This window comes from Leptosomus discolor, chromosome 7, assembly GCF_034619465.1.
Source record: "Leptosomus discolor isolate bLepDis1 chromosome 7, bLepDis1.hap2, whole genome shotgun sequence".
Taxonomy (NCBI): domain Eukaryota; kingdom Metazoa; phylum Chordata; class Aves; order Leptosomiformes; family Leptosomidae; genus Leptosomus; species Leptosomus discolor.
The window spans coordinates 16,769,011-16,782,810 of NC_141397.1; the positions used below are offsets into that span (position 1 = coordinate 16,769,011).

The 13,800-nt window shown below is 43.0% G+C and overlaps 1 protein-coding gene across 4 annotated transcripts in view; it reads left to right on the plus strand.

The window, feature by feature from the left end:
* The window catches only part of RARB (retinoic acid receptor beta), a 193,633-nt gene that overhangs the window by 162,669 nt on the left and 17,164 nt on the right, over positions 1-13,800 (plus strand). For all 4 annotated transcript variants that reach the window (XM_086468632.1, XM_086468633.1, XM_086468634.1 and 1 more), the window contains one exon: positions 10,316-10,476. In XM_086468632.1, coding sequence (XP_086324758.1) covers positions 10,316-10,476 — 161 coding nt within the window. The remainder of the gene's footprint in view (positions 1-10,315; positions 10,477-13,800) is intronic.

The window sequence follows — 13,800 nt, forward strand, 5'->3', positions numbered from 1 at the left end:
GGTTGCAGGAGGCAATGTGTTCTTTGTGCTTGATGAAGTACACCGTGCACGCAAGCCTCTTCAGATGTGTTGTCAGTTGGCAGCTCTCTCGCTAGATGCACCTTTACACAATTGCACAGGACACCAGGAGGTACAAATGTGAAATTTAGCCTTGGGGGCAAAACAAAGAAATGAAACTTAGGTATGAATGTGGTGTTTATCCATCTGCAGATACAGATATTAGACCTGATCTCCTACTACGCTACTGTAGTTTTACACTAATAGGACTCTGCTGCTATCAGTGGAGTAGCACCACTGCAAGACAAAAATAGCAGTGCTGATAAGTTAGGGGCTGTTATTTTTAATTCTGGTAAATAATGTAGGATTGAACCCGGTTTGGGGAAAGCCAAACTGCATTCACTGCATGAAACCAGCCGTAATAAAAGGGAGAAATGCAGGTGGCATGCCGTCTTGGTATTGCTCCTGAACTTCTGCTCTTCCTTCTGGGGAGCCATTGCCCTGGGTAGTGAGCGGCCACGTGTGAGCAAAGGGAAGGGGTCTTCCAGCTCACCTCTTTTTTTTTTTTTTTTTTTTTGTAGCCTTTCCATTTGCTGTCCCATAAAGTCAGTTTTATCATACGTCGTCAGAATTTGTCCCATAGCTGGGACTCATTCACTACATTGAATGAATGTGCTTATTATGGAAAGCTGTTTTGGTGGAGGAGTCTGTTAATGACATTGTCAGGAAAGACATTGCAATTTGTCATGGTAGGTAGCTTTCCAGTTAAATAAAAGGCAAGTCATGGTCTTTTCCTCTGTGTGTGGTAGGATGAGGAATAAAATAGCTGCAGCAGGTTGAAGTGTACAAAGTGCTACAGTCAGGCCAGGCAGCAGGCAGGAATAGAGTGCAGTATCTGGTCTTCGTTTACAGCCGTGCACTTCACTGGCCAGCAGTGGTCCTGGATAATGCCCAACAAATTGAATTGATGACTTTGGATAACCCCAGATTCTCTGGTTGAGAGGCATCGTACTACCATGACTGTCTCCTAAGAGAAATTAATGTAATATTTGTAGCTGAGTAGACTGATTTACCTTTTGGTGACCCTGGAGAGAAAGGTCAGGTTCAGGATATTTTTACCTGTAATCGGTTATCCATAAAGAGTTAGTGTACCAGGCTTTGGGATTGTAGCTCAAAAGGGCAGTTGCTTTGAGAAGGTAGCTCAAAAGGGCACTTGAACAGCTGAAATCAGATGAGACAGATTTAATGGCCTCTTAGTGATTTCTGACTGAAAGTTCAGAGCTTGAAATTTAGGGATTTTTTTCTTTACCCAGCCTATGGTAAAACAAATGCACTATAGCTTAATAGAAATTTAATTTCAGGCTGAGTATTTAGAAGTGTTTTTCATCTGCTGTGTATGCGCTTGGTCACTTCAGCTGTAAGGGAGAGAAAGAATAATCACATTGTGTTTGTGGTCTTGTATATTTTTAGCTAATGTGTTAAGACACTCCGATTCCAGAAAAGCCATCCTCCTGTTCCCCAGAGTATTTCAGTTTAACCAGCTGTATGCAGAATTTTATTCAGACTGCCACAGAAGTTACTAGTAAATCCACTGGGATTTTGACAGCCAAAACAGTAGATAGTAAGCACAACGCTTCATTTTCCTGAGGGTTTTAGTTTCGTGGAGATTCTGACGTGGGATGGCATTTCACAGTTGGTTACCCGCAGAAGCCCTGTGAGTTTGGGAAACCTCACTGGATGGAGTGATTGATTGATTCCCAAAGTTCCTTCCCATTCCTGCACTGAGCAGGGAAAGGGACGACTGGCAATACCCACCAGGTCATGCTGTTACTCCTCAAAACTGTTGCAGGTGGCTTGGTAGATCTTAATAAAAATTGTGGGGTTTATATTTAGAGTAAGGAAGTGACTGTTTTCATGCAGAATACTGAAAGAGATGGGGCAGGGCATGAACAAGGAGGGAATAACAGATGTGTAGTTTAATTCAACAGCAGCACAGGATGCACAGGGACATGGTGGGACCTGCCTATGGAGATGCTTCATCTCACAGATGGGAATTTCTACCTATATTAAGTAACTTGAGGTGATGACTATGTGAAATACAGGTGGAAACATATCAGTGAGTAAATTTGGTCTTAGTCAATGGGTATGGCTAGGCTATTTCCATTGCTGATGTATTGGGCCTTCATGGGAAGTATTAGTGATTTATTCTGCCTGCAATTGTTAATGCTAACAACCTTCAATAGCTCTTTAAGCATCAGCTGTTAAGAGTGTGTGTATTATCCTATTTCACACTGGCAATTAGTTGATGATATTAAAGCACTTTGAAAATGGAAATCGCAGGGCAAATGCTAGTTAAACAGTTTATCATTAGATGTATAATCGTGTCTTTCCTGCCTGCTTTGACTGCAATACGTGGGGAGATGGTAAGGGAGACTAATGAGTCTGCTTTTGCTTCAGCCCCTGGTATAGATACTGTGCCCTGTACGTCCTGGCTCTAATCCAGCTGCACCTCTTGCTCTCTGTTCTGCCTGCCCACACCCGCATGCTGCACAACGGATTGTCTTCTAGTTTTGTTCTACTTGTTTGCTGTCTTTCTGGTTTTGCAACTCCTTAATTTCTCATTTGTTCTTAGGACCTGTTTTAGGGGGGATTGTTTTCATTTGTATTTCTGGAGTCTTGATTTTTATTCTTTGGGCAGTTGTTATTCTGTTTGACATGTTCTGCAGAACTTGAACCTATAGTCAATATAAAGGTAAGCATTAGTGATATATTCATGCACCTGGAAACACTTTATGGGCTTTTGTTTTTTTTTATCCTGCAGAAGCATTTCATGGAGCCTTCTGCAACATTCAAGCCAAATCCGCCTTTAGAACCTTTTTTTTTTACTTCTGCAGCTGTTTCAGGTCTTGGATTGGCAGTTTCAGGTACCCAAATTATAGATGCTGAGTTTGCTTTTGGATGTCTTAAAATTAAAAAGAAAACAAAAACAAACAAACAAACAAACAAAAACAACAAGAAAAAAACCTTTTCTCTTAAATGATAGTAAAATGAGGTAATAAAAATAATAATTTAAAATAAATTTAAAAAAAATACCAAAGACGTACCTTTCAGCTGTCTTCAAGGGATATTATTCTCAGCCTGTTGTTCTGCATTGGCTTTTCAGTTTTGGTGCTACGTCTGAGTTCAGTTAGTATTGTTTTCCTTCAAGGGACTGGAAACTTCTTTTTTGCTCATTCCATCTACTAGTATTTCAGGGATGTGACAATAGCAGGTGCCAAATTTCATGTCAAAAATAAAATTTTCAGGCTGATGGAATCCTTGAAACCACAGATCAAGTTTCAGGCCAGTTAAATAAAGCTGTAGAGCATCCATTTGTATCATTCATTCATATAATGAAACCTGTTCTTATAACTCAGTTCTTGATATATTAACCCCGCAGTTATCCTCATACATAAATGGGAGATGTGTTGCTTTCGTCGGTTGTAATAGGATATAACCATATAAATCCCCTGTGCATGAATGGAAAAATAGAGGCCCTTAGGCTATAGGTATCAAAGGTCTCCCCTATACTTACAATAGCCTAATAAGGTTATTTTGGATTATTTTGGAGGCATAGGTAATTACTCACAGACTCTCTATAGCTAGTGATTCATTGTTCACTACTGAAACAGTTCTAAACGAATTATGTTTTAAACAAGCAAATCCTTGGCCTTTTATTTTTTGGGGGGGAGAACTGGAGGGACACAAAATTCCACCATATTCTTCGTTAAAATGCACTGCTTGCTAGTTAAAAGGTCCCTGGTATTTGAACCAATTTAAAATGTACTATCAGGCTTCTTGCTGTTTTGGTTCCATGAATGTGTATTTCTGAATTTCACATTTTGATGAAAATATTATTGTTGTCATTAATTTGATATTTAGAAAAGACTGTGGATACAAGAGCTCAGTGCAATGAATAAATCAGTTGGAGTTAACTGTCCTTGGGGATAGAATCAATCACTGTTGTAGAAGAGGGTGACATTTAAAAAAGAAACTCAGAAGAAAATGTCATGCTTAAAAAATTAGATTTAAACGCACTAGGTCCTGATTGATTTTTATTGCACTCAGATGGATACACTGATTGATTATCGGCCTTACAAATGTTTAGTACCTTTCTCACTTCTCTAATAATCAGAATAATCTAATTTTCAATGTCATTTAAGTTACCGTATTCAAGGTTATAATAGATCATATTTCTAATAAAACATAGCAATTATGTAATGAATAATACAAAGCTGCAAGGCAGAATTCAGATTCACCTTTGTCAAAAAAAAAAACCAAAAAAACCCACCAGTGGCTGGAAGAGACGGCGTACGTGAACGCAGCCGACAGGACAATGTCCTCTGGATTTGTGGTGTTTTCCTCCATTCCTGGAGTGTTGGCTGGGGTGCATTTGCCTTAGCTGAACATGATTCCTCAATAGGAAACCAGGGGTGGGCTTGAATTCTGTAATATATTGCTCACTCTGTGTCTGGGGAAAAACGATAGTGTGCCAGGTGCTTATGAAATTTCTTCCATGATTGTTTCTCTGTGCTCCCTGTTAATTTTTATATGTGTCTGTAGAGAGATACTATCTCACTTAATCGAGATGTTTTCTTGTGGCAATTGTACCTGGCAGCTGACATAGTTGATTTCTCTGAATCAGCTACAAAATATGCAGGTTTCAATGTGTGTTGGTTTTGTACTTGAAGCCACTTACAGGACTGTGTACTTGTTATTGCCTTTGTCCATTAGAAATGGGAGTTGTGCGTTTGAAACGTGCTTTGCCTCCAATCGTTTTCTGTATGTCAAAGCTCAGTTTTGGCATGGGAATTTGTTTTAACATAGTTTCCTGTTCTTTTTAAAGACTGAGCAGTTTTGCCTAAAAGAAGACATCATTTCATCTGGAAATCACGACCTAGGAAAACCAATCTATTTATAACTATGTGATGTTCCGCATATTTTAATGCTATGTTTGGCTTTCGATTGCATTGTTGTTGAAATGTGAACGGGAGTCTTACCATTCTGAATTAACGGCCCATCAGTTTGTGAAGCTTGATTGTGTTGCTTTCAAGATGGTTGTTTTGTTCATTTTCTTACCCTGGAGCAGGGAAGATCAACTTCCTTGAGGTCCCTCATCTCTGTACCTGCTTCTGCCAGCTCCCGGGTATGGGAGCCGCATGTGATGTGCAGCTGGGTGCTAGCTTTGTCCCGGGGGTCGGAGAGCCTTGTGCAGCAGCAGCAGCAGCATCGGGGGTGCTAAGTCTCCCTTGGTTCAAGGTTCTCCAAGGTGACAGTTGTGAAAGATGTCCTTACTGACTGCCATTCGTTATTGTGTGCACAGTTTATTGAAGGGTGACGCGTGGCATGTGTGGGGCGTTTGTCCTGATGGATCAAACTTGGCAGTGGCAATAGGTAAGCCTTTTGCATATTTGACTGAAATTGTCCACAGCTGCCAACTTCTGCCAGAATTAGAAATTTTTAGCAGCTGCTGCTGGAATTGGAGAAGTCAGAGCATAAGGGAGCTGTGCAAGACTTGTGGGTTTCCACCCTAGCAAGCAGCTTGGTGCTCCTGGAAGTCATGGGTGCAGTGCTGAGCATCAGCCCCACCGCCCATGTGTGGCACCCTTTGCCTGCGATGTCGGGCAGCCCAGGCTGTCTGGCGTTCAGCAAGGGGTAGATGGCTTCCTGAGGTGCAGGAGAGCGAGCCTCTGCCCAGAGGGGAGAGTTGGCAGGTCTGCAGCAGTTGTACCTCAGCTCACCTCCAATTTCTTTTCTCATCAGCGTTCGCAAACAAAAGGAGTCTTTTTGAAAACCTCCCTTGCGCCCAGCACTGTGCAATTACTGACTTGCTCTGTGTGCTTTATGGTGCTTTTCAGATTTGTTAGCTTAACGAGTAACTTCCAAAATATTTAGGGACAAGAGAAGTGTGGTTTTACAAGAATGCGAACTAACTGGAAACACTAGTAGTTGTCGCTACAGGAACAAAACCAGTTAACTAGTACACAGAGCTCTTCAAAGGTCACAGTGATCTCTGAGAGGCAAAACTGCAATGATAGCATTTCAAGTCATGAATTTATAGCTGATTAATCATTCTAATATATGAAAGGTGCTGTCTGTCTGTTCTGGGCATGTGGGGAAGCACAGGTTATGCAAGTAATTGGAAGAATTGGGTTGCGAGCTGCAGGTTCTCCTTTGGACATGTTTGTGCCACCTTTGACAAAGGGGAGTACGAACACTTGCTGTTCTGTAATTCTACCTGATTATCTAGAAACTGCCTAAATCTCTTGGGCTGGATCCCAGACTCTTCTTAGGCCAAGTGGTGACTAAGTTTGGTGGACCTGAGGGGCTTGCGTTTGAGACTGGACGATTGCCAGCATTATGACATGCTTGAAATGATTCCGCTCAAGCAGGAGAATTGCTGCGTGGTTACTAAATGAGAGTGCCAGGGTCCTCCGAGAGAAACTGTTTGTGTCTTTCCTATACTTAGTTTCACCTACAGCAGGCCCTGCTTTCCTTGAAAAATGCATCCTTCCCTCCTGCAGCTTTTGTGCCCTGCCCATTGCTTCAAGCAGAAGAGGGAAAATGTGTCCGAGGCTAAGGAAAGCAGTGGCAAACCTGGGGTGAAGAGAACGGACTGGATGGGACAAGAGATGATGTTCGGCCCCTCTACCCTACCATCAGGTTAGGGGGATGAACGTTTGAGGGTAGGGTCTGGTCCTTAAAGCTAAGGCAACAGAAAGTGCCTTCACCAGCTTACAACCCTGCCATGGCTGCCTGCAGGTTTCTGGGTGTGGAAGCACAAGTCCTGGCCTGTACGTCGAGGGGACAGGGAAGCTGTCATGGGAAGATGGATCGGAGCAGACGTGCTCAGGCAAGGGCTTGCATCGCTCAGCCGTCCGAGAAGCACTGAGACGTGGCTTCCTCACGTACCAAGATACACCTTCCTTCATTCTCTTTCCCCACACCACCACCTTACTTGTTTTCTTAGCTTTTTTAACTTCCAGTATTTCTCACAGAACAAGAGAGCTTCCATACTGTCCCCTGTCGGGAGCTCCTAAATAATGCAGCCATAGAGTCAGAATTTAGTGCACAAGTAATGAAATTCATAACCTGAGTTTTCTACAGCAGCATTAACTGTGACACAGATTCATCACTGATGTATCATCATTAAAAGGCAGTGGAATTGCATCGGGGATTGATGTGATCATATGCACGTAAAGATCAAGATACAAAAAGGTGTGATTTATGTAATATAAGCATAGGCTGTAATCCAAAACCCTTCCCACATGCGGTGTGACAGTTCCTGTTTCCAGAGCAGTGATGGCTTTTAAATTTACTGGGTGAATGTGTGTGTTCATATGTTTTTATTTAACTCTTTAAAAAACGTAGTGTTGTCTTAATCTTTTTTCTTTCTTCTTTTTGCATTGAATTATAGTTGTAGTTGAATCTGTGCAATAGTTCAATGTTATTGAAATTCTTTATAGTTTTGGAGTCTGGGTGTTACATGTCAGCACTTTATTGTGTTATCTTACAGGGAATATAGAAACACTGCCATGTTTGATGCAGCCTTAGCGAAGACAAATGTAGGAATTATAAAAAGTATCCATAGAGGAAGGAGAGAAGTGTTATTCAGGTTTTATCATTATTATAAAGGCTATTGGAATCTTTGAAAAAAGGTAATGATGAACAAAACCTGTTCTTAGTTTTCAGGATGTGTTAATTCTCCCCTTCCTACCCTTTGGTGAGCTGTGCCCCAAAAGAAAGAGGACAGAACCAGGCCAGCTGGGTGATGTGAACTGACCAGCAGCTGTCCCTCTGGTGGCCTTTGGAGGGGAAGGGACATCAGGTACAGCTGCAGAGGTAGCTGTGCCAGGGTAGCACGGGAGCGTGACAGGGTTCCTGCCAGAGTTAGCTCCTGGCCTCTGGGAGCTCTTGGCAGCTGCTCCAAAGCCTGGCCTAAATAACGTGTTTGTCTTCCATGAGGAGTTCAAAGCTATTGAGATAAGTAGTTGCTGAGGCCGCCAGTTTGGCAAATTTGTCAATCAGCTCGCAGAGCTATAAGTAAATGGGGCTCTATTACATAGGCTTATTGCTCTTTGCGGTTGTGTAGGAGTTTACATAATTTTCTAAGGAGCTCTTTTATTTGCTAAGTACAGCAGCAATTAGGATTTACTTCTGGAGCGCGGTGGCAGTTTGGAGCACTCAAGATGTACGTGTTGGTCCTGGATATTTTTTCAGTGCAAGAGACCATACTTGCACTCTGCCCTGGGGTCCAGCGAAGAAATCGGGGCATTGGCTTTAGCAGGGAGTATTTGTAAAAGGAAACAGGGGGTAATCCAATCCCGCTCCCCCCTCCCCCACAAACCTGACTACACTGGTAGCATTGAATCTTCACAAGAAGGTAACTTTTCAGTCCACCCTTCGTGGCCTCCTCTGTGCCTGTGTTGCTCTAGACAGCACAATTGATGCCGTTTGAGGTTGGTCCTTAATCTGGTAGGGTGCTCAGCATCCCAGCCCTGATCCAGCAAAGCACATAACTGACTTCGGTGCAGGTCTGTTCACACAGTTAAAGTCAAGTTCATCCTTAAAATATCTGCTGGATCAGGGTCAGAGTCCTCTCAGTTGCAATGTCAAACCTTCACTGACAAAACCAGAGCTGTTCATCACATGGAGTATGTGCCTAATGGCCTCGTGAAGGAGCAACAATATTCACTGCATCTACCCCTTGTTTTCTATTACACATACTATGCTAATTCTGTAGGTGTCCCTGACTCTGCTCCCACCATCTTCCCATGACACTCTTAAGTTTTCTCTCAGAAAGGAGACCCAGAGGAAAATGAATCCAACAGTGTTGTCATTTGTTCTTGGACAGATACTGTAGGTGAGACAGGATGGACACCTGTTCTTCCTCCTGAAACATTCACCATTTGTCTGCTCTTTGTGATGATTTGGGGTTCAAAGGCATGTAGGAATCAACCACAGAAGACATGGAGATGAGCCTGGGGAACCCACAGGGGAAAAGACCTGCAATGGAGGTGGCTCTGGGCATCCACCCATTTTGCTGTGCTTCCCTCCCTGCAGCATAGGTAGATGCACTTTCTGGGGCAGGACAGTACAAATGAGAATCGGCAGATCTTTGGCCATGCAAAACACCCAGCCGTCCTCACGTGTGCCAGACCCACCAGCCACACCCTCAGAGTTTAGGGCCTTGTTTTAAATATCATGAGGTTTTGAACACGAGTGAATGTTAGGATTGGTTTTATTTGTCCAATAACATTTAGTCTTCGGGGCGTTTAATATTGACACAGAGTCTTTGGGGAGAGGGATTGATTTTGCTTGGCTTTGTTGTAAAGCCTTATGCATCTGGTTACACTTAAGATGTTAGCTTTAGCTAACAGCAAGCCTCTTGATAAAATTCAAAAGTACTGGCAATACTGTGGACATAGACTTATCTCCTGGGCACGTTTTGTAAAATTAAGCTATTTTCATTAAAAGAACAAAGAGTAGCATGGTGATGGAGCAGCTGTCATATTTTATTACAAAACACAAATATGTGGGAAATCGATTACAGCATGAGTGCTGTAGAATGCATATTTCCAGTAATCCCCCACGGCCGGGGGAAGGTAGAAGGCTGATCTGAGCGCAGGAGCAGATGGTAAGCAACTTTAGATAGCTTCACTGCCATTTTCACTCTTTCAAGCATTTGTGCTTCTCCTTTGATCTTCAGATCTTGAGTTTAATGTGTTTCATCTTCTTTCATTTACTGTTTTCACATTTAACTTTCCCCTTTAAATAACTTTTGCTTGGTGGAGTTTGTATTAATACGGGTTTTGTTGTCTTCTGTACTGGGAAATTTAAGAGAGATAGTTGCTGTCTTTTTTTAGTGTTGTTCACATCCAATAAAATACCGACTGCATCACTGCAGAGGACTTTGCCATTCACCGTGCACAGCTGTAATGATACAAGGAAAAAATCCCACCTCGCAAAGTTACTGAGACACAGTGCGCGTGAAGTTACAGTAGACTTTCTTGGAAGGTGGATAGTATGGGAGTGTGATGGCATGTCCACAACAAGCACCTATGGAAGTTTGGTTTCATCATTACCCATAACTTTAATTCTTATAGTTAGGTAATTAAGCTTGCATTAGTATTCTCTGTGCATCTAACATTTTTATCTCCACTTAAAATAATTTATGTCTAAAATAAAAGTATTTTGCAGTGTTTTGAAGTAGAGCAGCAAAAGCAACGTGGGGTTATCTGAGTAACTACATGTGATCTGTGTCTCTGCTTTTTTATAGCTGTCAGAAATGATAGGAACAAAAAGAAGAAGGAACCTTCAAAGCAGGAATCCACAGAAAACTATGAAATGACAGCGGAGTTGGATGATCTCACTGAGAAGATCCGAAAAGCTCACCAGGAAACCTTCCCCTCACTCTGCCAGCTGGGCAAATACACTACAGTAAGTATGGTTTGTGACAGATACTTTCTGGATATGCCTGGATGAGGAGAGTTTTGCATTGGAGGCTTCAGACGTTTCAAATAGATGCAGAAGTAGATGCACCCCTTGCACCTCCTTAGCCATGAAAAAACACAGGTATGCATGCAAATGCATGCTGAAGAGAAGTTGCACTGAATTGTAAGCGTTACTTAGGTGTTTTGTGAGAGACTGTCTGAATGATTAATCCAGCCAAGAGACAAGCTTGGGGTTCATGAGTCCATTACATGCCATTATTCATTAGATATTTGTTGGCTTCCAAAGACATGATCTCTGCTTGTGCATCAGCGAATTACAATTTTGCACATGTAGAGAGTTCTTAAATACTGCTGGATTACTGGTGACCGTCCCAAAGCTACCCAAGGTCAAGGAAAATATGAAATGTCTAAATAAACCAGCTTCCAAAATGCTCATTTTTATTCCTGTTTCAGTCTACCAAAATACCACAAAGCAGCAAAAACTTCTACTGCTTTTAGAAATGAAAAATCAGCCCTCCCATCAAGAAGTTCAGTACTGTAGGAATTTCTCTAGAGGATGAGTCAGGGAAATAATTTTTTGCTATACATTGGTATGTTGCTAAATACAGGCAAGCTCAGTGATATTTATTGATTTCAGAGAGACAATTCAATTTCAAGTTTGCAAATACAGTAATAAAAGAGATGCTAAAAAATAACTGTTAGGTAATGTTTAGAGTCTTGTCTGTAGAGAAATGACTTTTCTGGGTCTGGTCTTGCTGTCGGTTGGAGCAGCACGGGCTGTTTTAGAGGGATGTGCAGAAGGCCCTGAAGTAGTTGAGCATGTGCTGTCGCTACTGAGACCACGAGTTCAGGAGTAGTGTGACTGGGGCAAGGAGACACCTGCCTCCATAGTTCTTGTCCTCCAGCCCCAGCTGGAGAGCTGGGACCAAGCCCCAGAGGCCAGGTGAAATATCTCTATCACTGGATTGCTCTCCGTTCTGAGTAAATGCTGTGCTACTGAAACAAACATTAAATTTCTCAGAGTTACTAGGCAAATCCCTGTGTAGCATCAATATTCACTGTATTAGCAAGCAGGGTTGTGTTTTATGGCATACTCATCTATTTACAAAGTGCGAGGTTCAAAGCTCTCAAGTGTAAGACTTCATATTTCTGCGTAAGAAAAATGAGCGTATATGGTCTGGTGTTAGAAAAAAGCATGTTTTTCATGTTGCTGAAAGTATTTTCACAAACGTTTTTCATATTTAATTTGGAGACACACATAAAGTGGTTAGTACTGAGAAAGGTGTCTGTTCTCTGCGTGCTTCTCTGGTGCTAGCCCTGCTCAGGTGAGATGGAGTCAAAACAGTCAGCGTTGGCATGCCTGTAAATACTGCACAGGCAGACCCCCAGGGGCTAGTGCAGTGTGCCAGGCTGGAAGCTTGAAGGCAGCCGGCTGGTGACATAACCAAAGGCAAAGCTGGAGACGGTGGGATCCATAGTGTGGTCTTTCCAAGGAAATGCCTGGGTTACAGCCCTCCACTACTCCTCTCACCACGTGCTGTTGTATCCTTGTCTTGGAGTGAGTAAAATCTTCCAAACAGGCGCTCATGCTCCTGCAAAAGCAAGAGTGTTTCTGGACAAGTGTGAAGAAGTCTTCCCAGTTCAAAGACAGCGAGTTTACGCCTTGTAGAAGAGGTGATGGTATGTACGCAGCTGGAGCACGCAGCCAGACTGGTATGTGTGCCAGAGTTCATTGCTCACAGGCTGCCTTGCAAATAGCCTGGCTGTCCCGGAATAACAATACATCGGTACCTCCCGGCCTGAACGTGTCGGTACGTGCTTTCGTGTTACCTCTGAGTTAGAAGAGTGCACTGCAGCTGGTGAGATGGTACTTCATTCTGGTAATTGCCAAAGATCCTGGAGGGTTGAAAGATAAACTTAGGCACCTATATGCTTGCATTATATATTGGATGCTAAAGTATCATTAATATTTTAGCTCTTTAAATGATACAAGTGGATGAAATTGGAGAGGGTCTTGTTGCATATCGCACCCACCACTGATGCCTTCGTCCTTGGGTTCCTGCTGACCCCCATGGTGAGTTTATGTCCCTGCTGGGATTTCAGAGCCCTTACTGGGAGCACCTGGATCTAAGTAATGAACGGATGAATCTGGTCTGTCTGTGGGTCCCGAGTAACCATGACCTGATCAAACTCTCCCTGAGGCTGGATATTGGTCATTCGCATTTCAGGCCAAGTCAGACAGCTTGGGGAAAGAGATTTCTTGTATTTGTCATTGGTCTGTTGGAAGGCCACAGCAGTTAGCTGCACGTGGCTGAAGTCCTTGCCACTTTGTCATGGTTTGCTACTATACAAGTTGCAATAACAAAATTGCACTGAGTTATTTTTGGCTTGCCTTGAATCTTTGAGAGTGACACAGCTTCCTTCAACAGCTGTGTTAAAACTAATAGCAGTGCTACATACTGCCGCCTTGCTGCGTTCTCATAGTCTCTGTGTGAAATGCAGAGTATTTAAGTCTCTCACCTAGCTGAGGTCTGGTGATCACCTCAGCTTTTTAGGTAGGAACTGTGTCATGAGCTCATTTTTATGAACACTGTCTCTGCCCAGCTGTGGAAGGGACAGAGTACTGCTGGGGCTGGAGTAAGAGTCATCTTCATTTCCAGCTGCCCGTCAGCCCAGGAGTGGGGGAGAAGCCTTTCTGCAGGCATGGAGGATCCAGGAGGATCCGGGAGGTGGAAGCTGTGTGTGCTGGTCAGAGGAGCACAGCTTCGGTGCTTGGACAACACCATCAGCTGATGATCAAGTGTCAGGGCTCAAGCAATAATCTTTCCTTTTGAGACACCTTTTTGAAATAGAGACCAGAAGTCAAAAAAGAGGAGCACACGGACGTTTTTCAAAATGCTGAGTCCAAGGGGAGCTAGCAGCCTGCACCACTCTACTTTTATTTGATCATAACAAGCTAGTACAGGCCTATAAGAAAGAAGGAGGCAATCTTTTTAGCAGGGTCTGTTGTGATAGGACAGGGAGTAATGATTTTAAACTAAAGGAAGACAGATTCAGATTAGATATAAGGAAGAAATGTTTTACAATGAGGGTGGTGAAACACTGGAACAGGCTGCCCAGAGAGGTGGTAGAAGCCCCATCCCTGGAAACATTCAAGGCCAGGCTGGACGGGGCTCTGAGCAACCTGACCCAGCTAAAGATGTCCCTGCTCACTGCAGGGGGGTTGGGCTAGATGAGCTTTAAAGGTCCCTTCCGACCCAAACTATTGTATAATTGCCACCGGTCCGGCTTTTATGCCCAGTTCTGCAGG